The sequence below is a fragment of the Festucalex cinctus genome, chromosome 19 (genome assembly GCF_051991245.1).
Source record: "Festucalex cinctus isolate MCC-2025b chromosome 19, RoL_Fcin_1.0, whole genome shotgun sequence".
Taxonomy (NCBI): domain Eukaryota; kingdom Metazoa; phylum Chordata; class Actinopteri; order Syngnathiformes; family Syngnathidae; genus Festucalex; species Festucalex cinctus.
This window is the reverse complement of record NC_135429.1, coordinates 7,521,188-7,549,114: the sequence shown is the minus strand read 5'-3', so window position 1 is coordinate 7,549,114 and position 27,927 is coordinate 7,521,188. Positions and strand designations below refer to the sequence as shown.

At 39.1% G+C, this 27,927-nt stretch overlaps 4 protein-coding genes across 7 annotated transcripts in view; 2 read left to right on the top strand and 2 right to left on the bottom strand.

Annotated features, from left to right (window-relative positions):
- The first annotated feature begins 665 nt into the window (after positions 1-665).
- Positions 666-3,127, top strand: marcksl1b (MARCKS-like 1b). Its single transcript, XM_077507552.1, has 2 exons — positions 666-973; positions 1,708-3,127. The coding sequence occupies exons 1-2, from the start codon at positions 887-889 to the stop codon at positions 2,275-2,277; spliced, it is 657 nt and encodes a 218-aa protein (XP_077363678.1). The 5' UTR covers positions 666-886; the 3' UTR covers positions 2,278-3,127.
- Positions 3,128-6,152: 3,025 nt separating this feature from the next.
- On the bottom strand, positions 6,153-11,702 carry LOC144007220 (sodium-dependent neutral amino acid transporter B(0)AT1-like). The gene is made up of 12 exons (XM_077506646.1): positions 11,501-11,702; positions 10,401-10,541; positions 10,112-10,249; positions 9,453-9,634; positions 9,263-9,373; positions 8,058-8,170; positions 7,859-7,987; positions 7,383-7,539; positions 7,103-7,307; positions 6,619-6,778; positions 6,383-6,545; positions 6,153-6,293 (listed from the first exon to the last, which is right to left on the bottom strand). The coding sequence occupies exons 1-12, from the start codon at positions 11,697-11,699 to the stop codon at positions 6,153-6,155; spliced, it is 1,839 nt and encodes a 612-aa protein (XP_077362772.1). The 5' UTR covers positions 11,700-11,702.
- A 2,809-nt stretch (positions 11,703-14,511) lies between these two features.
- Positions 14,512-21,130, bottom strand: LOC144007188 (sodium-dependent neutral amino acid transporter B(0)AT1-like). Its single transcript, XM_077506591.1, has 12 exons — positions 20,880-21,130; positions 20,656-20,796; positions 19,524-19,661; positions 18,657-18,838; positions 18,461-18,571; positions 17,411-17,523; positions 17,214-17,342; positions 16,953-17,109; positions 16,682-16,886; positions 16,334-16,493; positions 15,011-15,173; positions 14,512-14,933 (listed from the first exon to the last, which is right to left on the bottom strand). Exons 1-12 carry the CDS (start codon positions 21,076-21,078, stop codon positions 14,724-14,726), a joined length of 1,908 nt encoding a protein of 635 aa, XP_077362717.1. The 5' UTR covers positions 21,079-21,130; the 3' UTR covers positions 14,512-14,723.
- A 3,987-nt stretch (positions 21,131-25,117) lies between these two features.
- The window catches only part of fhod3a (formin homology 2 domain containing 3a), a 45,956-nt gene continuing 43,146 nt past the window's right edge, over positions 25,118-27,927 (top strand). For 2 of the 4 annotated variants that reach the window (XM_077506874.1, XM_077506872.1), the window contains exon 1: positions 25,936-26,469. In XM_077506874.1, the coding sequence (XP_077363000.1) occupies positions 26,305-26,469 (165 nt within the window). In that variant the 5' untranslated portion in view covers positions 25,936-26,304. Of the gene's footprint in view, positions 25,295-25,935; positions 26,470-27,927 lie in introns of those variants that run through there. The other 2 variants (XM_077506873.1, XM_077506876.1) reach the window with 2 other exon arrangements.

The following is a 27,927-nucleotide window of genomic DNA, read 5'->3' as shown; positions in this document are numbered from 1 at the left end:
GAAAATCAGGGAACACCGAAGACGGAAGAGCAAGATGCTCCCCATCAATGGTGGCCTTATATAATAATAAAATTGTTTATTGCCGATCTAAAAATAAAAAAAAAAAGCCAACTTCTAGCATTGAAAATTTGTCTTCCCAATTCAATAGCGAGTCCAGTATTTATTTTTAATCTATGGAAACATGTTTTGTTAGCATAAACACGCTAATACAAGAGGGAAACTGTGCAATGGGATTTCCAATAAAATAATAATAATAATCATAAAGCAAGTAGTGTTTACTTTTTACTTTTGAGCGTCTGGAATCAAAAGAAACATTTTTTTTTTTTACTTTTATTTCACTTGTATGTAAATCTCTGGGTCTATTACATAGCCACACACACAAAAAAAACACACAAAAAAACATTCTGTATGTAGCATAATACTAGCAGATTGATGTAAATAAAACGTATTTATAACTTTGACAAGTGTGCATGTTTTTTAACAGCAGAGAAATGAGTTGGACTGACTTAAACTCGCTGCTGGGGGTCTTCTGCCAGGCAGCGAGCGCTGATTGGCCAAAGCCTGGTAGACTTTCCCCCAGACAGGGCGCTGATTGGTCAAACACGCCGCAAACCCCGCCCACCGGGTGTCGCCCCAAACCTGTTGTATGTTGAAGCGTTGCGTTCAAGCGCTGATGAGTTTAGAGGCTCTCTCTCCCCCGGAGTGACTAGTACGAGCGAGACGGACTTGGAATCGTTCGAAAATTACCACAATTCCACCCAAAATACACTTTTCGTCGCTTCACCGCTGGATACGCGACTCGACCTGGGGTTGGATTAACTTCGGGCCTCTCTTTTTTTAGTTTTTCTTTTTCATTTGCTTTGGAAAGAGTCAGACAAAGAAGACAATGGGATCTCAGTCATCCAAGGGAGAGGTGGCGGTGGAGGCGAACGCCGCCGCCGCTGATGCTGCGGCTGTCAAAACCAATGGCCAGGTACAATTCAATTGCTTCAAAGTTGTTGGGTGTTTTTCCCAACAATATCAACGCGTTGACTAAATTGATGCAGTTTCAACGCAAAGGTTTTTTTTTTTTTCCTTTTCCTTCAGGTGTGGCTTTCAGCATCTGTCGCTCTTCTAAAAAGACATAATTGTTCATGTCAAGATGGAGTAGTAATAAGTGCATTTAAAGGGGGTGTGTGTTGAATCTAAAATCTGCAAAAGAGAAACGGGGGGAGGGGGCGTCTTGAGCGCAGTCTCCCTTGTTTTAAGTAAGCCTGCTATCTCTATTGTACCAATTGCACCTTTCACATTTTGCCATTAGTCGATGGCTCATTTTGAGGATTTAATTGCTAATTTGAATTTAATGTTTCCTTAAGGCGTCGCTAATAATAAACTTGTTAAAATGGACGTTCTTTAGTGTGTTTTTTTTAACCGTTATAGTCAACAATAAGTGAAGGCTTGTCTCTCCAGTCGCGTCTTTGTTGGGGCTGTCTGGTACCCCGAGCCGTCTGCGTGGCTCTACCGCCGCCTATCGGCTCACTGAAGACCTGCAAGGCGTCGCCTCAGCCAGACGACGCTAATTGATGAGCACGACGATGCTCTGACAAATAATGACAAATTGTGATGGAATGGGACCAAATATGGCGTGTTTTTACCACAGACAGTCTTTTTTTGCTTGATTGATTTATTTTTCACAAAGAGATGATTAATTTTTGTTTCCGTTTGCAGGAGAATGGGCACGTGAAGACCAATGGCGATGTCACCACCAAGCCCGACGGGGACGCCGCCGCCACCAACGGCTCGGCCGAGGCGGCCAAGGAGCCCGAAGCCAGCGCGGAGGGCGACGCCATCGAGCCGGCGCCCGCCGCCGACGGCGAGGCGGCCAAACCCGAAGGCGAGGCCGCAGCGGCCGCCGCCACCGACGCCGCCGCCAAGGAGACCCCAAAGAAGAAGAAGAAGAAGTTCTCCCTGAAAAAATCCTTCAACTTCAAGCTCAACCTAAAGAAGAGCAAGAAGAACGAGGCGGTCAAGGAGGAGCCGGCCGCCGCCGCCGCCGCCGCCGCCGCCTCCCCTGAGGAGAAACCCGCCGAGAACGGAGCCGGCGCCGCCGCCGCAGAGGAGAAGAAGGAGGAGGTGAAGGAGGAGGCCCAGGCCGAGGCCCCGAAAGCCGAGGAGGGGGCTGCCAAAGAGGACGCCCCCAAGGAGGAGGCCAAGGAGGCAGCTGCTCCAGCCCCCGAGGCCTCGAAACCCACAGAGGAGAGCAGCTCGACCCCCGCCCCCTCTGAAAAGAAGGAGTGATTGTACGTGCAACTCACAATGAACTGGCTGAACTGTTTTTCAAAGAAAGAGAGAGAGAGAGAATTTAAGAGTATATATATATATTTATATATATATGTGTATATGTATACATATGTATATGGATATATGTATATGTAAATATATACACATGTATGTGAGAGACTCCTTTGACGTGCCACTTTTCGTCAAGACGACAGACGAGATTCACTAGGTCACTTCCTGCTCGACATCTGGACCTTGACTGACTTTTGAGGCTTTCGGCGCGGCGGCGAGACGACATCACCAAGCGGGCGAACGGTTGATGGAGGACGCATCTTCAAAGGAAAAAAAAATAAAAAATGGCGGCTCAAGATGCCTCTTTGTGAAGAAAAGAAGCTAGAACAGGAACAACTCGGACAACACCACTTGAAATAAATGACTGTGAAATAGCTCAAAAAAGAAAAACAGAAAATAAATCGTAAAAAGAGACTCGCCAACTTTTTACATTCCTATATTTTAACCCAAATTTGAAGTATTTTGTGGTGTATTATAGAGAACCATCTTAAAAGAAGCTATGTCTTGTTTGTTAAAAACAAAAAACAAAAAAAAAAAAAAAAACTATAGACAAGTTTTGATTTTTACCTTACTATGAAAAAAAAAAAAAAAAAGAACACTTCAGCTTGCTCTGTTCACTGTTGCGGTTTGATATGAAGCAGAATTGTTTATCTGTCGTGTGTGAGCCTGAATCTGCTTTTGTCTCTGTAAATACAATTGGATTGATTTCTGTTCTTTATTTTGCTAATGTTGACAGATGTTACTGGTTTTATTGTAAAGTTGATAATGGTAAATAAATGTTGGTCACCTGCCCGTGGATGTGACTTGGATCATTTTTTTTTTTTGCACAAACTCAGAACCAACAATGGGATATTGGATACATTTTAGGATTTTCCTATTAAAGAGATTAAGTGGTAAACCATTTTGGGGGTGCTCCTGTCCCATTTTCTTCTCGGTGTGACCTAAATACACATTTTTATAGGTCAAAACCTTTCCCCCCCCCCCCTCCTTTATAAAATTTGTGACACCACTGAATCATTACAGGGAAGAAATGAGCAACAGCAGCAAAATCATTTACAGGCCCATTCTTCATAAGATAACACATTTATCACACTTCTGATCAACAGTGGATGTAAAAAGTCTACACACCCTTGTTCAAACACCAAGTATTTGCGATATAAAAAGTGACACCAAGACATTTACTTTAAAAAAAAAATGACTGCTGATGTGTCATATCCAATTAAATTGAAAAAAAATCTTTAAATAATGTGGTTGCGTAATTGTGCACACCTTCTAAAACTGGGGACGTTGCTGTGTTTAGAATGATTAACCAATCACATTCAATCATCTTAAATGGGAGTTAAGACACACATTTCCAGATTTAAACTTTCTGATTAACCCCAAATGAAGCTCAGATGTTCTGGTAGGCTTTTGTTTTTTGTGTGCGTGTCATTTGTTGTAAAAAAAAAAAAAACATGTATCACTCAGGAAGATGGTACAAAACGATTTCCGAGGCATCAAATATCCTTTGGAACACAGTGAAGAGTAATCAAGTGGGGTTAAATACGGCGACATTATCAAGAACCTGCGATTGGCTGGCAATCAGTCTAGGGTGTACCCCGAATACTGCCCAGAGCCAGCTGAGATAGGCTCCAGCAATCAAGTGCGTGGAAGTTAAACAGTGAGGAGGCCGACGCGCTCAAGAAAGAAGCGTAATTTAATCAAACAAAACAAAACACAAAAGGACAAACAAGGTGTTTGGTAGCTCAAACAAAAACGACAAAGTCCAGATCCAAACAATCAACCTGATAACTAACAACCAAAAAAAATAATCAGACATACATGTGGCAAGAATGTGACGACAGGAGAGACTCAACAAAAGCAGGATTAAATACATGCTAACTAATTCCACAATAAGGGACACCTGGACGAGACACAAGTGGCAGAGGGCACTGATTGATTGACACACAAGGGAAGGTAAGACATACACAGGTGGAGGCAAAGGGCACTGATTGACTGACACACAGAGGAAGCTAAGACATCCACAGGTGGAGGTGTTTCACAAATGACGAGACAAGGAGAGCGATAAGGAACACATAACACTGATCACAACAGAAAACACAAAACCCGAAATGAACCCAAACAAAGCAAAAACAAAGCATAACAATTTTAAGTTAAAATAGAGCGTGAACGAGCAGATGTGTTGGTAAAACACTCATAATTCATTTCCCATTCATTCATCGACTTTTTTTTTTTTACAGGTTCCACGAAAATTGTCACAACTCACAATCCAGATCAGGCTGCCAACAATAGCAGTTACATAACACACGCATTATGCACGTGGATCCAGAAATGTCGTTACCATGAGGATATTGTGTTTTGTAACCTTTTTATTTTGTTTGCGCATCATAAAAAGCTGGGCTGCATTTACAGTCCTGATTAAGGCTGCGCTGATTTGAACTGCTGAAACAGGTGAACTTTAGACAAAGGGGGTCAGCAATATGTTACCCGCGGGCATCAGGTTGTTAGCATCCTGGGGAGCCCGAACGCCACTTTGAAATGTTGCTCACCAAGTGATGGGCCATTGTGATTTCCTAAATAATGAAAATTTAAACACTTGCAGCGATTTACAGAAAAAAAGTGTTGCATCGTGATCTGTTTGCTTCCTTGATAAAGCATTGCTGATCATTATTGTGAGAAATCACTCACAGGATCAGTGTCTTCAGAGATGAAAACCATAAATTGTTAATAAGAAACTATATTTAGAGGTCATATGTGCAAACAGGTTATTTTTAACGCGTGTCTGAAACTGGTTGCCCTTTTGCATTAATAAGTCACCAAGAAGCAGCTGTCAGTTAAAAAAAAAAAAAAAATGTTGGTGACCCCTTGCTTAGACTGCCACCTGCTGTCCAGTGTGATGTAGTCCAAGACCAGTATACTGACATAATAAAAACACAACCTTCAAAATAAAGCGTACTGACCTGTTTAAAAAAAAAAAAAAACATTTATTAGACAGAGAGATATAATGCAAAGATAAGGTAATCCAATGTACATGTTTTACAAAAAAAAGCAATAATAAAACTAAACTATATAAGAATTAAAATGGGGGGAAAAGGATGGGGACTTAATTTCATTCCAAATATATCCATGAATTATTATTTTTTTTTTTAAAAACATTTCTGCGAAAATACCAATCATTGTTTGACATTTATTATTTATTATCAATTTAAGAGACATAAATGAGTTTATTTAATTTATATTTTATTTTAAAAGACTTAAAAAAGTGATACATAACACAGTCAATCTCTTTTTGACACTAAAATGGATTGAATGCATTAGCACTGCCTAAAGAAGCGCTAATGTTAGCTAGCAGGCTAAACATTATGTTGTGCTGAATTACTCAAAGACAACCAACCAAATATTATCTATTTGATATATTCTCTGTGCAACTGTTTACAGCTTCTACTAGATTAATTTAGATAGATAGATAGATAGATAGATAGATAGATAGATAGATAGATATTTGTTTTTAAAGAAAGAACAAAAACTAAATTTAATCTGGTATAACTTGAAGCACAATCACGTTTTAGGTATTCTGGTGCCTAGATTGCATATAAGCCAGTTTAAAAATAATATTAGATATTTAACAAACATATAAGTGGTTGTAATAATTAAATAGTGTGTGTGGTGAGGTTGCACTTTGTGCTTAATGCAACAACAATTCTCCCTCAGACAACAAAGCTTCAAGTAAACTGTTTAAGTGAAGCAGAGAACCAAACTAAAGAGAGAGAAAAAAGAAAAATGAAAGCACCGAAAACAATGTGAGCTTTATATTATTCAATCTAGTGTCTCCTGAAGCACACATAGATAAACCTACACAATGCATACAGAGGCACAACGGCAGTGGGAACTCCAGCTAACAGAAAAATCATTCCATTGATCCATGAAGGATATGCTGCAGGTGACAATGACGGGAAAACTTCCTGTTGAGGCATAAAATACAATCATTAGCCAGCCATCTGTCACAAGGAAAATGTGGAATCTGATGATGTAACATCTGCGACGTGCTTACAGAAGCGGGATCCCAGACAAAATAGGTGAGCTCTTCTTGGGCTTGGGTTATCAGGTAGAAAATTAGAATGAGCAGAACAATGAGAGGACTGACAAACCTCCACATAACCTGCCAGAAGATGGAAGGTTTGTGTCCAGTCATGAACTCCACGTCCTCGTTGAACCTGGACGCACATGAGAATTTCGTTAGCGGGTAGTTGGAAAGCGACCTCACCTAATCATCAATATGGTGTTCACCTGTCAATGCCGTATATGTAAGCAACCGAAATCATTTCAAAGAGTCCAACAGTCAGAAGCGGAACAGATCCGGCAAACTTGTCAAAAAGCGCAATCCAATAAAGGCCAGAATGCAAAGCAAAGAGGAGGGCGATGATGAAGGCCACGAGACACGTTATCGCTGAAACACAAAAACACAGTGATCTACATCAGTGCGGTACACGGGCCCCCTCTAGGGGCACACAAAATAATTTCAGCTTAATTTAACTATTACGTTCAATACGTTGCATTTAATTTTATGAACTGTTCATTTTAAAACATTTATTTAGGTACAATTTTCATTTAAAGCAAACATGGTGAAGCAGCATCCTGCTGTTATGCTGCAGTGAAATTATAGAAAAAGTTGCTTCAAGTATAGATTCAAATAATAATAATAATACTTTTCCCCATTCCACATACAAGTTAAGTCAGTATTTAACGTTTTTTATTAAAAGGACCAACGTACCAGTCAGGGCTTCATGGGGCCATTTTTTGGGGAAAACTCCTAAGTCCCTCAAGGGGACCACCACTCCCTCAATGTTCCCAAACAGGCTGGAAAGCCCCAAGCAGAAGAGCATGATGAAGAAGAGAACAGACCAAACAGGAGAAGCGGGCATCTTGGTGATGGCCTCTGTGAAAACAATAAATGCCAGACCTGTTCCCTCCACTCCCTAAACACATTACCCATGTTAGTCACCTGACACAATACGTCCAAAAACAAAAGTCAACACATGTGACATGTTTACCTCGCTGAGGAATTTTTGCAAGTCACAGGTTTTAAGGTCCAATCCAAGAACAGCCTCGGGGTCGGACTTGTTCAGATTTTGTAAGGCCGAGTCGAACGTGCTTGGAGTGATGCTGTTCTCAGGAAGATTGAATCCATTTATTAGGGACATGATGTTACTTGGGCGAGAAAAAATGAGAGAGAATTAAAATGGGGGAGGGGTTTGCAGAGAGCATCATTCAAGCTTGCACCACCGCTGGCCACCGGAGAAAATGTGCTTGTATATAAAGGCCATTAAAATAATAATAATAATAATAATAATAATATATGTCACCATCGAGTGTATGAAACATCACACGTTGTTTGTCTTGGCTACGAAAACTAAATCCAACACTGTATTGTGATTGTGCAACAATATGAACAGCAAAACTGACTTGAAAACACCAGAATGTGTCAAATAAATAATACCTGAAAATAAAAACAAGGAAGTGTACTCACTCACTAAAACACTGGTCATATTTCTCAGTGGCCCTGAAGCCAATGATGGTATACGTAACTGTAGCAGCATACACGGAAGTCAGGCCAGTGACAACGGACAGGATGATAGCATCTTGCACGCAGTTGTTACTTGGGAAGAGAAGCCAGCATCAGCATTATCCACATAAATGTTGCTCTTATGTCAACATAAGACCCTCACTGAACGGGATTGTAGCTGGAGAACGAGATGAGGCCTCCCCATGCCAGACCGAATGAGAAGAAGACCTGCGCGCCCGCATCCAGCCAAGTTGACGGATTAATCAATTCCTCCACCTGTAAGAAATCGTAGATAAAGCCTATTAACAGAGAGGTGTTGCGAAGGTACATGTTAACCCTTTCATGGATACTGGTGACGACAGTGGATAGCTATTAAAACGTTTTCTCCTACATAAATGAATCATTTTGCCACCGTTGGCCATTAGCCACTCCAGTGGACACTAGTTTCGTCTTGACATACACTGCCATCCAGTGGTCAATGTTTGTAAGTAAAAAAAAAAAAAAAGACTGACAAGATGGTTGCAAGATGTGACATGCAAGGAAGGAATAAGTGTCTATTCCTTCTATTCCAGGGGGCCCTTGCAAGTAAAAAATATATTGAAACATCAAGCAAAGTAAGGAGTAATATAATTGTTAAAATATCCAAGCACTGATTTTGTAATTTGAGGAAATGGCGATTAATCATGAGTCCACTAAATTGGACACTGGACATCATTAGCTGTAGGCCTATTGTCACTACCGCTGTGTGTTGCTGTAACTTTGTTGCTTTTGAAAATACTTCTGCAGTATCTACAGTATTCTTTTTTCTTTTTTGTTTAAAATTATCATGAAATGTTTATTATCACAATATTTTATGGATTTAGTCCTCATATGAGCATAAGGATCCTGGTCCTTGTGTTTTGTAGTGGTCAGGTGCAGAACATGCTAGCAAATCCTACAGGATCGTCGACCATTTACCATCTGACTCAAGTGGCAGTGATGATGAATGGCTGCCAGAAAGAAAAAAAAAATGAATATCTGTACTTTATAAAAAGTTCATTTTTCTTTGGGTAAATGCAGTAGTTTTGAAATCTGTAAAAAAAAAAAAATGTGTGAACACGTTAAAAATCAAACATTACTTTAGTTTTTGTGTTACTTATCCTTTTCTTACAAACATATTTCATCAGTTACTTAAATGCACGTTGTCCACCCTAGTGGACATGTCACCAACTCCTTGAAAAATGTATATTTATTAAAAAAACATGAGTGTTTTTTTTTCATGCCTAAATAATAAAAACAGTTGAGAAAAGCAAATCATGATGTAGGATGTAATTTGTGCATGAAAGGTTTTTTTTTATTTTTTTTTTTATTGAGAGATTTGAAAAATACCTTTGGGGTAAAGAGCACCTGAATACCGCTGAAGGCGCCTTTCAGGGTTAATCCTCGCACCAGGAATATGCACAACACTATGTATGGCAGGATGGCCGTGACGTAAACAGCCTGCGGTCAAAACAACAATCATAAAACATCTCGTACATATTTTGACGGCTAATTTGATGTGTCGTCAATGGCAACGCACCTTGCCTGAGGTGCCTATCCCCCTGATGCAGCAAAAGCAGACAACAGTCCATGCTGCACAAAGGCACACCACAATGGGCCAGTGGAGCCCACCAGAGTCTGATATGGAGGTTGAGCTGTTGAGGGTCACCCGGTAGAAAAAATAGTCCACGGTGGAGCTCTCTTGACATTCTGGTACAAAACCTAAGCAAATACAGTCCGGACATTTCAGCCATGAATTATGCTGCTTAAAGGTTCACCGTAATATCAATGCTAGATTTGATAGCTTGTCTATTGCGTTTCCTGTTATGTGTTAGCATTAAATATGCTACATTTCTGTAAGAGTTATTTTTTATTTTTTATTTTTTGCAATGTTTCGCATCACTGATGGTCTAACTCAGCAAACTTTGCATTGCAAAATTTGATATTTTAAAGTTGTCAAACCTGAGTACAAAATAATTGGTTTGTAGCGCCCCCTACAGAGGTTTACAGGAACCCTACTCCGGTATGAAACTCAACTGAGAGTTGCTCACTAGCTGCTAATTTGCTGCCTGTTTGAACCTCACTGACAAAATACTGGCTTGCATCCTGAAAAAACTCATAAGTTGGGTGACTTGTAAGTCAAGGTAGCGGTCTACATCACAATCACCGATTGATAAAAAAAAAAAACGACTGATGTACCTGTCGCATTCTCATTGAGAGGACACTGCGTCCAAGGCAGTGGGCTTTGGAAGGAATTGAAGAGATACCACATGATCCAGGCTATCAAAGTGTTGTAATACAAAGCGACTAAAAAGGACACCAGCATGGAGGCTATACCTGGAACAAAAAAAAAAAAAAACAGCATCACAAAAAAAATTAGCATTTAATATATATATATATATATATATATATATATATATATATATATATATATATATATATATATATATATATATATATATATATATATTATGACTATTCAACGTACCCACACCAGTCAGGTAAGGACTGATGGCGCGCCAGACTCCCACGCTGCCTTTGCGCAGACGCTGGCCAATGGCAAACTCCAGTAAGAGGAGGGGCATCCCTTCGAACACCAGCAGGAGCAGGTAAGGGATCAAAAAGGCTCCTGGAAAATGAAACAATTTGAGTGTCATATTTTGAGTGCTACACACACAGAGATACACACACAAAAAAAACAAAAAACGTTGAAACTAGCATAGCACTGGCAGATTATGTCAACGTTTTCTCACATGAAAATCCCACAAAAAGTCAGTCGAGTTTATTAGATTGACTCAACTCTCCAGTAACAGAGCTTGCTAATACTACAAATACTTTTAAATAACCTCAAACTACATCCGTTGACTATTAATTTCAAACTATCTGTTTAAATATTAAAAATAATGAGCAAATGGGATCAACTAGTCCAAGATGGACTTTCTGGGACTTTATTTTTGCTCATGCATAATGATTAGAAATAATAATTATACTAATTGGCATAATGGCTAGAGACATGAAGTAAACACAATTATAGTGGTGCCTTGAGATACAAGTTGAATTTGTACCAAGTCAAGGCTCACATGTCAAATCAAATTTTTACAATGAAATGAATGAAAATGCATTTACATTATAGTAACTATTAGTCCTAGAATTGTTATGAAATGTTAAAAATAGGACAGGAAAATCCTTGCCAAAGCACTTTGTAGGACGTGCATTTTATGTGTTTTGGCTCGAAAATTCTAATAAACTAGGCAAGATAAACACTCCTATCATGTCTTCTGTAATCTATACAGTCTGGATACAGTGCCCCACCAGAGGATTTTTCAGGGGAGCTTTCACTCCTGCAATAATTAACAAAACTGAACAATTTTCCACTCCAGCTGTCGTGTATGGTTACGTATTTAACTTGCCGTTTGATATCTGATCTGACGCAAAAGAACACAAACCGATTTTCAATGAAAGTGACGAGAAAATGTTTGAGTAAATGGTGAGGACTTTGGCCCTCCTTTAATTAAGGTGCCCCAACCGGCAATTCTTCAGCATTTAGGACAATATCAATTTGATTTCAAAGACCATTCCCCAGCTTACCTCCTCCATGGCTTTGACACAAGTACGGGAATCGCCACACGTTGCCGAGGCCGATGCAAAATCCCACACAAGTCAGGATGTACTGCGCTTTATTGTCCCACTTAGGCCTGGTTTCAGCCTCCTCCTTCTCCATCCTGTCCAGATCCTCATAGCTGGAGATCCGCAGATCCAGTCCCGGGTTGGGAATTGTCAATTTCATGGCGTCCACAAAATTGCAAGTGAAGGAAGTGGTCCGCACGCCACCTGCCAGTTCAAGCGCTGAAATGACCACTCGTGAACGCGGCAGCACCTTCACATTCAGAGCACGAACCAGCAATGTCAAAATTGCTTTATGATCTTTTGTGGATAAAGATTAGCTAATGCACTCTGCACCTTTACCATTTCATAGTCATAATTAGAACTCTTTCAAAACGCTATTAAACCCGTTTGGAGTATTTTGAGGGAAAATGACATTTAAATGCTCAACTACTAATTTTATGTTATCAAGTTAGAGCCATTAATTGGCTCGGTCTGAACATGCTCAACAGATGATAATGGAGTAAATTTGGCTTGAGCTGACATTAGAAAAGACAATTTTATTTATATAGCACATTTCATACACAAGCTTACTCAATGAGCATCACAAAATTAACAATACTATTTTCAAAAGCATTTACAAACAAAATAGTTCGACATTTAAAAGCAGAGTGAAGAAATAAATAGTACTAAAATTATCCCTAATAAAAGTAAAGCGCAAAAATTTTTGAAAATTTCATTTTATAAATGCCTTAAAAGACCTTAACTTATTTAGCAATTATCAGCCGTAAAAAAATAAATATTTTATCGACAATATATTTGATAACTTTGCTATTTTTCATGCACAATTAATAGCTTTAAAATCCCATTTTGCCACGTAGCCCGTTGGCAGTATTGTGACCCGTTTTGGGCTTTTTGATGGTTCTGACCAAGCCATTTCAAAATAAGATACTGCCTATGGGTGAATTAATGTCGACTGCAAATGCCACAACAGTTGCTCAGGGTTTAGGTAACAACCAATCATGGTTTACCTGGTCATGTGACGTTCACAAGCTGAGCCATGACTGGTCATTACCCTGACCAGCTATGGTGTCATTTTCAGTCGACAGCAAGAGACAAAATGCATTTTTAAAAGTATTAACTCATTGAAACCCAAAAACGTGTAAATACGTTTTTTTAATACTTTGTCCTTTTCTCCCAAAAACATATTTATACGTTTTTGTTTGTTTTTTGTTTTTTAAATGCAAGAGCAAACAGGTTTCGATGCAGCTTCTGACATGAAGAGGTAGCTTAATTAAATCACATTAAAGCACAAAAAACGGCCAGCAGGTGGCAGCATAGTATCAGAGATCAGCCAGAGCCACGTTGCAACAAGCTCTTTTTGCCTATTTTGAATAATGATGAAACTTAGCTATATTCTAACGATACTTACTGCAAAACGGAAACAGAAATCTATTTTTTTCCTGATGAAAGAAGAGACTATTTTTTCTTTTGGTCGACAGTGTTTTAAGTGGGCTGGAACGCACCGGTACGGAGCTCCGGCGCCTCTAAAAATTGCCCTTGAGAGGTCAGGTACTTCTCAATCAGCATTCTGGTACGCTTGACAATGCATGTTTTGATCCTAAAAAACTATTCCAGCGAGCTGCGGTCATCCACAGACTTACATATAGTATGGAAGCCCTGCACTCATCATACCACCATGCGCTCGCGTAATCCAATTGTTCTACAGATCTCTACTCTGCGAGAGAAGCGTGCATTCAAGTCGCACGCTGTCATGCTAGCCGACCAGAACATGTGCACAACCATAGCTCTTGAGTTAAGACCATGAAATGAAAACACTACCATGCTGTCCTCACTCAAAGTTTCAAAAAATACCACAGTCAAACTCTGAGGTGGATTCGCAAGCTGATACAGCACGGACGTAATGAATAACCTGCGGAATATTGTACATTGACCTTTCCGCTACATGCTCCCCCCCCCCCCCCCCACCACCCCCCCCACGTTATTTTCTTCTTCTACAGTGAAAATACCACAGTGTGTGACATACGTTGTACCAATAAGTATAAAATAAGTGTGGGAAAAGCTCTAAATGCAGATTTCATCAGTAAGAATGTGAATATAAATTTTCTTTCATAAGGTATTTGTCCGAGCGCTACTCAAAGATTTGTCTGCATCATCAGAACCATCAACAATGAAATGTAAGCAAAGCACCCAAGAAAAAAAAATGACATAAAATGTAAACTTAACTTCTGCAATTAAGTCACCATTCATGATACTGAGATAATACTCTGAATGGTTGATGCAAACAATGAAGTTCGTCCTTTGCGAGGCTCTCATTATCCTATACAAGGATCCTGGCTTAAAACACCCACTGATAAGCCCAAGTGTTTTCAGTGGGGTAAAAAAAATATATATATATATTTTATAGCAGGGTTCACCAATTCTGGTCCTCGAGGTGCATAATTTTGACCTGATACTAAAGATCAGGCATGCTGATGAGCTGATTATATGGATCAGGTGTGGTAGTGGGTGGAAACATCTAAAGCCTGCAGGATTTTGGACCTCAAGGACCTGAATTTTTAATTCATATATATATATATATATATATATATATATATTTTTTTTTTTTTTAGGGTAGTACCGGCACTTTTTTTTCCCACTTAAAACACTGTTGGTCGGTTTCATGTTTTTATAGCAATAGAACACAATATTCAGTGGGACTTGCAAAATCAGTCAAAATAGGGTAAAACAGCCGGGAGCGGAGGGGGTTGCTTCAAGTGAAAATGGCTGCGAGTGAATGAGTTAATTGTACATGTAAATAATGACGTTGTCAAATTAATTATAGACAAAATATTAAAAACTTTTTACTGCTGAAAATGGCTTAAAAAAGCAAAGTATCCCTTTAATCACAAAATTGGCACTCGAGGCTGACTTCTACACACACAAAAATACCAAAAATAATGATACAAAACAAAACCCGCCACATTTATTGATCTTTCAGTGTTAAAATATATATTATTTACACATTTACTCAAATAATAACGTCACATAAACAGGCGTAGATGGTAAAATACACAAGATCTTAAATATTACAATACTCCATAACACTTTGGCAAATACACGATTAAAAACACAAATGTGTGTGGAAATAAAAGATGTATACGAAAGAAAAAAACACTCCAATCAAGAACCTTAACAGATTTGCCAGCTAATACTTCATTTTATCATTTATCTGAATTTGGGCCGAGATGGTCTTCACTGTGTCAGCACTGTCGTCCCTCCCTTTGCAGCATCTCCTCTGCAAAAATTTGAAGAGAGCCACAGCCGGGATGATTAAACTGGGAATGCCCGCCAGGATGAAAACGATAACAGAGATCCACTCCGGGTACGGGCGCACTTCAAGGGCGGGAAAGCTCTCCTGTGAGGCGAGACGGAGCTGCGATCAGATAAACGCCGCGCGACTAACTCTGAACAAACATCTGCCGGGACGCTTACCGATTCTGGGTTCCAGGCCAGATACGTGAGAGACTTTGTGACCTGCGTGACGAAGTAAAACACCAGGATGACGACCATGATGAGCGGGCTGACCACCCTCCAGGTCACCTGCCAGAAGATGTTGGGCTTGTGGCCAATCATGAACTCGATGTCTTTGTTAAACCTGCGCGGAAGCAATAGAAGATATCATTTAAGCACAGCGTGCATGATAGCGGTCGTATAGCAACATCCTTTTTATGAGATAAAGAGGAATAAACAACATGCATAGTACACCGATGAGGATGACGATCTAATCACTAAGGCTGTAAACAGACAGACAGCATTCACTGAAGGTCATGCTTCTCAATTATGCTTTGTTACGGCCCCCCAGTAAAACAAAATATCTCTTGAAGTTGCCAGGATCCTTTAAAACAGGGAGAGGGGGGGGGGGGGGGGGGGGGGGGGGTTCCTCAATAAAAGATAATAAAGCTGATGAAAACAGAATTATGACGAATTTTTCAAATAAGACAAAAATGTAAAGGAAAAAAAAGTCAACACACCCCTGTTCATATGTTTTGTCAGGAAAAAAAAGAGACTTAAGTTAAATCATTTAAAAACTTATTCCAACATTAATGTTCCCTATGAACTGTACAAAAAAAAATAAAAAATAAAATATATTTTTAATACATTTAATCTCTTACCCTAAAATATTTATGTATTTATTCATTCATTTATTATTTTCCCACATGCTTGAAAAAATGTTATGGCGCAAAGCGGTTTAAATAAATAAATAAATAAATAAATAAATAAATAAATATTTCTGCAGATTATAGGTTGCATTAATTAATGGTGAAAAAAAATTGTTGAAATTATTCATTTTTATCTTCATTTTATATCACAAAAACTGGCATTTAAATTGGGGTGACTCTTTGCATCCAACTTCCAAACAGTATATGAAGGCGAATGATAATAGCTAATTGCAAAAATCACCAATAATCTACCAATTATCATTATTAAAGCATGTTTTTTTTTGTTTTTTCAAAAATGACGTATGTATTTGACATGATTAACAAAAGGACAATAAAATTGTCAGGAAAATGTGTCAGTCAAAATATAGTAATTCTGCAAAATCACATAATCAAGTAAGTGTCTTCATCGCTGGAATTTAGTGTTAAAAAGACTTTCAAAAACTATGATTTGTACTATTGTGAAGGCACTGCCATGTTTCTCATCAGTTCTTCTCTGCGCTTTTCAAAATATGAGGATAAATAATTAACACGTAATGAGGAAAAGCATTTTTTTTAGAGAACGCAAATTGAGCAATAACTTCCTGAAGGTACGTACCTATCTACGCCATAAATGTAGATAATGGCGACCATCTCACAGAGCCCGATGACCAGAAGAGGAATGGAGCCAGCAAAGTTGTCAAAAAGAGCCAACCAGTAGTTTCCGGAGCGCTGGGTGAAAATGATGCCGAAGGCAAAAGAGATGACACATGCCAAACCTGAAAGCAAAGACAAAAAACAATATCATGCCGAGTATTCTATACATATTGAGGAGCCAATGACTGGTCCGAAAAAAAAATATGTTACTATTATTACGCTATAGCAACAACATATACTGGCAGGCAGAATCATCGTTTCAGTATTCTGTGCAGGTGTACCTGCAATAGTATCAATAAGAGAGAATTACCACAGAAAAGCTCTTTTGGCCACTTTTTGGGCAACACATTGAGATCCTGCAGCGGCACCACAACACCCTCGATGCTCCCAAACATCGTGGACAGGCCGAGGCAGAAGAGCATGATGAAGAAGAGAACGGCCCAGACTGGCGAAACGGGCATGTTTATGATGGCCTCCGTGAAGACAATGAAGGCCAACCCGGTTCCTTCCACCCCCTGCGGAAGATTACGCCGAACATCACCACACATGTTCACGTTCTGATCCATAAACATTCGACAGACCTGACTGAGGAAGAACTGCATGTCACATGTCTGTATTTGCAAATTTTGTACGACATCCGGACTGGTTTGGTTGAGGTGCACGAGCATGTTGTCGTAGTTGCTCTCCGTGATGTTGCCCTCGGGTAAGTCGAAGGCGTTTAGCAGCTTCAGGATGTTGCTGCAGGAAAAATAAATAAATAAATAGTTTGAACTAGCATGCTAACCTATCATATATATTAAATTAAAAAAATATGCGATAAGAAATAATAATCTAACAATCACCCTCCGATGCAGTCGTCGTATTTTTCTGTGGCCCTGAAGCCGATAATTGAGTAGATGACGGTGGCCGAGTACACGGACGTGCAGCCGTTGATGATGGAGATGAGAACGGCATCCTGCTCGCAGTTGTTGCTGGAGAAAATAAGATGTTTAATGTAACGGAAGTGTCGTTGTTCAGTTCAACCGGGATGTTTACTCACTGGACAGAATTGTAACTGGAGAAGGAGATGAGACCTCCAAACGCCAATGAGAAGGAGTAGAACACCTGCGCGCCGGCGTCCAACCACGTTGATGGATTCATCAACTCGTTCACCTTTGATAACCAAATGGAATATAATGAACAACGGACCAATGATGTCATCCAAAACGATTCAGAGCTCAAACGTGCTCGTATTTATTGCGTGAATACTGTACACCGCATGGCAAGGTCGTAATATCTTTGACATGACACGCTTCAAATGAAATCACCCTTTTGTGGGAGAATCATAAAAAGTTAATAGCGCAATAAAATGGAGCTCTTAATTGCCAATGTAACTTTATTTTTTTCTAGGTGCTATTCGTTTTATGGCAAAGATATTATTAATCCTGCCTTGTGAGAATAGGTTGACTTTAGCAACTGTATAAACAGTATTGTGCTATTGTAATAAGGTATAGTATATATTTATTATTAATTTATTTATTTATCTGTGATGCTGTTATTGAAAATATATGTAAATGGTTGCTTTCGGATATGTGCTATTGTCACTGTTTGGAAAACTGTGTTGCATTAACCATATTGAATCGTGAAGTCGGGCTGTGCAATTCATTGAAATTCAGTTACAATTTCAATTATTACACGCCACAATTACAAAATCAGCACAATTGTAAAAAAAAAAGAAAAGATTAAGACTAATTTTTGAGTTGTTTAAATTTATACATTTGCACCTTTTTAAATTTTTAAAATAACACATTTTGTTTCATACAAAAAGAACTTGCATAATTGCAGCGTTAAAAAGAATTGTATTTGTCTTAATATTTTTTACGCTGAAACATTTTCTAGTTTTGCACGAACAAATAAATGATCGTTCTAATCGTGATTTCATTTCTTACCAAAAAAACATTTTCTTCACAATCGAGCAGGGGTGCAGTACCCACATGATCCATAAGGTGGCACTAATTAATTTGTGTGACTCAATTTGTCTCACATTAACACTAACAGCACTACAAGCATTATCCTGGAAATAAATAAATAAATAGACATCAATGCTTACATCTGGTGTGAAGAGGAACTTAATTCCCTCCACTGCACCTTTCAGAGTGAGTCCTCTGATAAGGAAGATGGTCAGAACCACGTATGGCAGAGTGGAGGTGATGTACACAGCCTGTAGGACAAAAATCAACAAAGCTAAATCAAACACGATACGAAATGAAATGAAATGAAATGAGAAAGCGTTTGGCTGCTCAGACCTTGCCGCTGGTTTCGATCCCTCGGATGCAGCAGACGTAGAGCACAGTCCAGGCGGCCACCAGGGAAAGGACCATCCACCACTGCAGACCTCCAGAGTGCTCGATGGACTCTGATGTGTTCAGGGTCTCCCTGTACCAGAAATAATCCACAGTGCTGCTGCGCTCACACTCGTCCACCGGACCTATGGGAAAAAAAAATGAAGAAGATGCTCACTAAACAATTCTTCTTTTTGGAGTTAGATATGATGACATGTGAAATTGTGCAATTTTACAACATGTATTTACTTTGCTAAGTGTTATGAGTCACTCCAATGAAGGACGGGCCTAAAGTATTTATGACATACTATCATGAGGTGACACACGCCTGCACCTTTAAACTGTGTACTTTTCTGTATTTGCAACTCCTGAATGTCAAAATTCCCTGATGTATCCAAGCACAGCAATTGCCAACCACCAGCATCAGCTAAATCGGTTAGCAAACAAAACCACCAAAGGAGAATGTATATTACAAATTATTATTATTATTGTCATAGTATTGCAACTTTATTCCCCTTTTTGTTTCTTTTTTTTTTTTTCTAATCTGTGGGTACACTGACCCCTAAAATAGTTCTAAAAATTAAAACGTCAAGCGTCAAATTGCCAGAGTAATTCAAATATGCCGTCTAGTGGTTGTTGTCAGCAAGTGCTCTGATCTTCCACCTTTGCTATGACGTCATTGATTATCCGACCATCGTCTCTTATTGTTGAATTCAAATCCAAGATTTCAGTTTGAGCCACATGTGCTCCATTATTATTCACCAAAACAGTGAACTAGTGACCAACATTGATATCAATTGTTTTTTGGTGGGAACTCCTCGAATGGCATACCTGTGCGGTTCGCGTTGAGTGGACACTGGCTCCACGGCAGAGGATCCTGGAAGGAGTTGAAAAGGTACCACATGATCCAAGCCATGATGGTGTTGTAGTACATGCCCACCAGAAAGGACACCAACAAAGATGATATACCTGCATTGATATGACATCATTAAAATGACTGGATTATTGGGGAGTGAGAGAAAGAAAAAAAAAGAGGCCCTAACAGTCAGCCCTGCATTTGCAGTTTGGTATTTGCTAATTCACACATTCCAGAGGATTACGTTGACGCTATTTTGTTGTCAAATAACTATGTTAAAGTCAGTTGAGGAGTTTCAATGAGACAAAAATAGTGCTTTCCTCCTGTCTTATAGCGAGTCATGTTTCAAGGAAAGGTTAATTTTCATTTGCAAACTCACATTTGAAAGAATTACTTTGGTGCTACCTTGGTGTCAAGGAACTATGTTGAGATGAGAATCATGAGATGAGGAGTTTCTTTTAGACAAAAAGAGTACTTTGCGTCCATCTTGTAGAATCCTAGTGTCAAACAACTATATTGAAGTTAGTTGAGTTTCATTTTAACAAAACAGCACTTTCATGTGCAAATTCGCACATTCGAAAGGATTACTTTGGTGCTATTTTAGTATCTAAGAACTATGATGAGGTCAGTTGAGTTTCACTTAGACAAAAATAGTGCTTTGCTTCCATCTGATGGACTCATTGTGTCAAAGAACTATTAAGTAATGATATGAGGAATTTCATTTGCAAATTCACAGATTTAAAAGGATTACTTTGGCATCGAGGAACTATGTTGAAGTCATTTGAGGAGTTCCACTTAGACAAAAGTAGTGTTTTGCTTCCATATAATCTCATGGTGTCAAGGAACTATGTTAAAGTGATTTAAAGAATTTCATTTGTAAATTTACACATTTCAAAGGATTACTTTGCCATCGAGGAACTATGGTGAAGTCATTTGAGGAGTTTCACTTAGACATAAATAGTGCTTTGCTTTCATTTTATGGACTCATGGAGTCAAGTAAATATTTTTGCAATGAGTTAAAGAGTTTCAATCAGACAAAAGTCATGCATTGTCATATAATATTCCTCGCATATAAATGGGGTTCAAGTCAGCATAGTTTTTACCCACCAACTCCAGTCAAGTAGGGGTTAATTGATCTCCACACGCCCACGCTGCCCTTCCTCAAGCGCTGCCCGATTGCAAACTCCAGGTGCAGGAGGGGAACTCCCTCCAGAACCACCAGAATCAGAAAGGGGATCATGAACGCACCTGGAGGGATATTCACAGGGACTCACCTTCCAGAAAGCTTTTGAAAATGTCCATTTCAACGTTATAACTCCGCATAAGCCTACCTCCTCCATGACTTTGGCACAAGTACGGAAACCTCCAGACATTGCCGAGCCCCACGCAGAACCCCACGCAGGTGAGCAGGTACTGGGCTTTATTGTCCCATTTGGGTCTGTCCCCGGCCTCCTCCGTCTCCATCTTCTCCAGCTCCCCATGAGAGGGAATCCGATCGTTCAGTCCCGGGTTTGGTAGCTTCAGCTTCATGTTGAATGTGTTGAATGAAAAAGCTAATCTCCTCTGTGGAGTGTCCTCCCCTCTCAAGTGCCACTGTGTGCTCCCGGTAGGGGGACTGAAGTATTTACTGTCACCCGTGGCAGCTGAAGCACAGTTATCAGTAGCTCATTGTCCAAATGCTCGATTATGTCATGTCAGCAAAGTCGAGCGCAAAAAGGTGTCACCTTCTCGACAATGGTTAATGCATCACATGATCAGCGACACTTTGCACTGACCGTATAAATATGATGCGCATTATTTTGTGAGGCAAATGGCGATAAGATAGCGGATAAACATGATATATGCAAAAAGGTTAAAAAATGCACTTGGATTCACTTTTCCGTGATGTAACTGAATTTAAACAATGCATTTAAATTGATAATAAATTGACATAAATGAATACATTTAAATTAGTCTTTTGTGGAATTGAAATGAAAGAATAATCCACAGTCAGATGAGAGATCATTTATTTTCGTTATCTTATCTCACCATGGCAAATTTATTATATTGCTTCGCGATACGCAAGCATTTTATTTCCTCCGTTACATGCAAGACTCTCTTGTCACTTTTCAAAACGAAAAACATGGTCAAGCTTTCAACATTGAAGTAAGTAGAACAGTGCAAAGGTGGGTTGAGGGGTATCTAATCAGTGTTTCTTTCTTACAAAATTACTAACCAAAGTTAGAAATGTGACTTTTCGTGAAGTGTGCATGGGATCTTGATTGATAATGCAGCTCATGCTTTGTTTTCAATCACGTTTTAGTGTGTGCGTCCGTGTTACTAAACACTAAACTTTTACCTATGACTTTGCGCAGGTGTCTGCAACTCATTTTTGTCATTGTTATGGCCGTTAAGAATCCTTATAAATGTATAATGATAATGACATGACAACTTGATTAAAATTCAACTAAAAATAGAAAAGTCTCAGTGCCTTGACGCTCAGCACATCACATACAGTAAATAGGCTACTGGATGTGGTGGAAATTGTGTCAAGGCTATAGAAAACATAATGAAAACTACAAGTCAGTAACACCATGAGGTTTTTAGGAGGTATCATTAAAAAAGAAAAAAAAAAGAAAAATGGGAAAACTATGACTTGGGCTAAGGGTTAAACATTGACGCATATTCGCATGCATAAACGACATTGTAAAAACAGGGACATCCTGTGTGAAATGGCGCAGCTAATATTTAAGCCTGTGTGCTGAGCTTGGGGAGCCATTTTGTGTGAGAAAGGATGCTTTGAAAATTTACATAAGTTGGACTTTGGCAATAAGCAAAATTGAAGGAAATAATTTGTTGTTTTTATTTTCCACAGTGTTATGAGGGGAAGGGTGAAGAAGGGGTCTTTGCTGTTTATTACCTAAGGAGGAGGTAATAAACAGATTCACTACATAAGTGCTCATCATATAAACATGACGGTTTGTGTAGCATTTACACACACTGATAAGATGTTCCATCTTTAGACATTGTTTTTTTTTTTTTTTTTTTTTTTTTTTAATCCCACTGAGTTCATTTTAGTGAACTGGATTCGCAGTAGGCTGGCGTGAACTTGGTTGTCACTAGTAAAGGAAAAGTAGTGGAATTTCAGAATTTGCGCTGTTTAGCTTAGCTTAGTAAAAAGTAAAAACCAGGACAGTAAAATTTCGCTCAAAATCAAATATACAAGAAATTCTCACAAGGAATATTTATACTCATTTTTATTGCTCCTCAATCTGGTGTTATTTTATAATGCTAAAGGCTATCTTGTTTTAGCATTCACTATTATCCAACCATTTTTGCAGTGTATCTACTGAAGGACTACATTTCCCATGATTCTTAGAGGAAGCAGTAGCTTTAGTTCCATCATGATGAAAACATTGAATGCCTGCAAACAATTCAATGAGAATGAGAAAGCTAACATGAATGTGAAAGTAAACAGGAAGGAATTTAACAGCTACATTCCTTTTTAATTATTTTATCGTATAAATCACCCATTTGTGATTGTGATTGGCATACATGTGGACCGAACAATTAGCAATTAAGAATTCGCTTACTGACTGGACTTATAAAATAAAATTAAACAAATGTCAGGATGGGATCTGATGTCTAAAAGTTGACAAAACAATAGCGCGGGCAAAACGGGACACAATGCTCAAAAGTGAGACTGTCCACTGTAAACGGGTCACCCTATTGGAAGCCGGATTAACATGAAAAACACAGACACCAAAATGGATATGAAAGTACACGGTTTGTTTTGTCCAAACTATGATAACACACGTAGTATTCATGATGAATAACAATGACTTCATGGTAGCCGTTTTGATATCAAATCATCGGAAAACACAATCAGCTGTTGCTTAAAACATTAGTTGAGTACTCAGAGACACTTGCCCAAATGACACTTCACCCAACCTAATGGCCAAGGTCACAGCAGGCTGATCATAAAAGAACCCGTGGACACACCAAGGTAAACTTACGCCGATAACTTGACTGATAGGGATTGTCGGTGCACACCTTGTTTACGGTAACATCTTGAAAACATGGTGGGGATTGTCGATTTTCATGGAATCAGAGTGCAGAGCAGTGAAAAAAAAAATCTGATATACAGTACAAGGATGATTTTAATCTTTATGATATTACCTTGAAAAAGAAAAGGTGGCTTTTATTGACTTTTATTATCATGTTCATGTATCACGCAGGGCCAAAAGTTCATTCTGCTGTCGGGACTGTTTTGTGTATTGCAGATAGTTGATGTAAATCAGCTGATATGACAACTGTCACATTGAATGGCAGCAATCTGTATAAGTAATTGTTCTATTGGAGTCATGTCACGTTGAGGCCTGTTTACTTCCTTAATTTGACTTTAGAAGTAACCATGCACACAACACTTGCCCATCAAACATCTCCTGTGACCGGCAGGGGAACAAAAACCCAAGATGACATAATCTTCTTCATTTGTATGTAGTCAAAAATATGTTTAAAACAGCACACATGACTTTGTATATTTGAAAACAAACGCCACAAAACGTCCACTAGATTTTTGTTCCCGAGGTTGTTTCATTCATTTTCACCTCTAGTCTAGATAGCCTCATCACAGTTTTTGGATTCTGACAACGGTTAGAGCTTGTTAATTATGAACGTGTTCATGAACAGGAAGTTCCAGATTCAGCCACATGCAAAACTCTCAAGCTTAAACGTGGACTGCCTATATAGGAATAATAATTTGAAATACAAATGATTCATTATATTCCCAGTGGATTGCATGTACCATGTGTCTGAGGTTGAGTTTCATGCACAGATGGTGTTTACAGTTTTCACGTAAGAAGCCCTAGCGATACACACAATCGTAAACGGACTGCACTTTTATAGGGCTTTTATCCAAAATGCTTTTAAAACGCTTTACTGTCTGCAAGTGAGGGCACTGGCCTAAAGCAAATGGGATTCAATGGTCTGTCTATAAAAGCCTTGCATTTCCAACCCCCCCCCCCCCCCCCCCCCCCCCCCCGGCAGCGTTTTCATACTATGTCGAACCGTCTTTTTTTTTTTTTAGGGAAAAAAATAAATAAATCTGACTTCATTGACAGAGGTGAAAATTACCACCTGACTAATTTTTCCCCATAACTTGCCACTGTCTGACAAATAATTGACATACTGTTGGTGCTGCGTGTGGGCCTCATACAATGTGATGAATTATCACAAAATCTTGCTGGGAAAACTCCAAAACGTGACAGCAACTTGGTGCTATTCCCATACAAATATGAAAGTGTAACTTATTACAGGGAAGTGCACATTAGTTTATGAGTCAGCTCACTCGTGACCCTGAACAGGGTAAGTGGTAGAATTGCCTGGATCGATGATTAACACCACGGGGCTTGCGTTTAAAAGTTACAACCACGAGAGGGCGCCATTGGTTAACACTGCACTTTAAATCACACGAGTTCATGCTGATATTATTCCTACCTGGACAGATGGACTACGTCACATGTGTCGAGATCCGGCATGTTTTCTAAGGCTTCTCTACTCCAACGCACCTGATTCAAGGATCAGGATAATTATCAGGCTCCTGCAGAGCTTGCTGATGAGCTTAAATGTGAATCAGCTGTGTTGAAAATGGGGGGCCTCGAAAACCTGAAGGGCTGCGGCCCTCGAGGGATTCCGTTTGACGCCGTACTGGACTACATAATTGAAAAGCATGGTTAGCTTCATGCTAATACAGGACTAGATGCAGGTAACTGTGCTTCCCAACTACTGTTCCGTGAGATGTGGCGCGAGAAATGATCCAATTTCACTTTACAAAAACAAAACAAAAAGCTATCTATCTATCTATCTATCTATCTATCTATCTAATAAATGTGTTTATTTTACGATTAGCATTTATTATTATTATTACTATTATGTATTTTATCCCGAAGGAATGTGGGCCCCACCGTGCGTGGTGGAGCGGTGCTCTAGCGCCCCCTATTGACTAGACGCCACTGCTGTCTGTCTGTCTTATGCACAGTAGCCACAAATCGATGAGACAGGACCATTTATTGAGGTCCCTAATATTTTAAATTCCCTTTTATGCGAAACAACAACAATACGAGCTGAAGTAAAATGTCATTTACAAGCTAAATTAAAAAAAAAACACGTCAAAACACGACTGCTGTCATGAATTAAAAAAAAATAATAAAATAATAAGAAGAAGTAGTCAGTGGGTGGAGGTGTAGGGGGGTTAGGGGGTATAAGACCAACTTGAAATGTAAACTTAAAGAACCGCAACAAATAAGGGCATATTGTCTTGATGCGTCACACTTCGAGTTTAACCAGTGCGCAAGTGGGTGTGTGTGTGTTCGCATGAGAAGGAGGGGGGGAGGTCAGGAAGATTTAGTGGAACTCTCATACAGACAGAAGAGCGGCTGTCAGTGTCAGGCAGACACTCTCCGGCACCAGGCTGCTGCTGGAGTCCGCCTACGTCCCCTTTTACTGGCCACCTGCCTCTCCCAGAATAAAACAGGGCAGTGAAGAAAAAAAAAAAAAAAAAAAAAAACTCCAGCAGAACTACAGGAAGACGAGACAACAACATTAGTGAATGACCGGTTGTCGATCGGTTCGGGATCAAGACTCACCTCCCTAACCCCGCCCCCTGCATCGGACCCGGGTTCCCACTTGACAACGCTTGTTTGTTTGTGTTAGTTACCAAATTGAGAAGCTCTCGGCAGCCTCGGGGAAGCTGGCCGCCACTTGCATGGATGCACCATGGCCACCTTTGTGTGCAGGGTTCAGTTTTTAGACGACACCGATCCGTTCAACAGCACCAACTTCCCGGAACCGACCCGACCGCCGCTCTACACCTTCAGGGAGGACATCCCCCTCATCAACCAACTTGCCGGCATCCACCGGCTCCTCAAGGCTCCGCACAAGGTAAAAAAAAATTATAATATATATATATATATATATATATATATATATATATATATATATATATATATATATATATATATATTACTTTACTGGCTGTGTTGTATGCAAGCAAAAGTAAAAATGCATTGTAAGTGTGTCAGTATTATGACGTACCTTTGGTATCAAAACTTCTCAGTCAATATAAAACAAGCAAAATGAAACTTGCGGTCTTAGTAGTGGTCAAACATTTTTTATAACAACTAACTGCACTGTGTGTAATAAACCGTTAAATGATAATACACGCAATTATCAACAAATTATTTGATAAGAGCCATTTTGATCATGTAGTTATATTCATATATCCCAGAAATGGCTGTCCACCCTGTCATGATGGTGTAACTGCGCCTTTATGAAACCTGCCGATGTTTTCAGTTGACATTATGACCAGCATTTTGTCTCTCTTCAATGCGGGAAGAAATACTGGTTATTTGAAGAGTAAATATTCACACTTGTTTTGGAATTTCCAAAATATTTTGTGTGTAGTAGGATTTCACCACTGTCACTATCAAATACTTTTAGAAGCAATTAATGGAATAATTGGCTTGAATTGTATTTTGCATAGATGCATACCCCCCAATTACTGTTTTGTAACCAAATATTACACGAAAGGGATTGATGTGGTTCTAGCATTTTTAATGGCTAAAAATTAGGACGCGATTATTACAATAGTTGTCAGTTAATTTGACAATCGATTAGTTGATTAATACATTTTGACAGCCCTACAATAGAATATCTACTCTTTCATAATGTGAAATATCAATTGGCATGGGGGGAAAAAAAACCCAACAACCTCTAAGTACACAGTCTGTTTGCTAAGTCAATCGTGTTGCAAAGTGAAGCTTAACATTAGCCGAAAATGTCCACCCTGTCATTGCCTGCCCAGTCAGCATGGATTTGCATTGTCTGCTCCCAGTTAAAATATAGTTTTTGTATTTATTATTTAATAATATCTGCGATTGGCTGGCAGTTCAGAGTGTCCCCTGCCTACTGCCTGAAGCCAGCTGGGATAGGCTCCAGCACCTCCGCAACCATTGTGAGGAGCAAGCAGTTAAGACAATGGATGGATGGATGGATGGATATTATTTCATACTTGTAATTTTCATAATTTTAATTTGATTTGATATTTTTTTGTACAAATGGAATAAGGTAGATAGTGGTACTTCATCTTATAAGTGCTTGTTTTTTTTTTGTTTTTTTTGTGTTTGTTTTATATAAATATTTTTACATATTGTCATTATCTGCCCAGGTTGTAAAAAGTAACCAGCCTATTTTGAGAATGTCAAGAGAATAAAGTACATAATATTTTCAAATGTGGGAATAAAAGTAAAAAGTCATCACAAAAAAATGCTAAGAGTATTAGTATTTGCTTTGTTTATTTATTTATACATCAGAGCCTGGAGCTAAATTCCAAAAGAACTG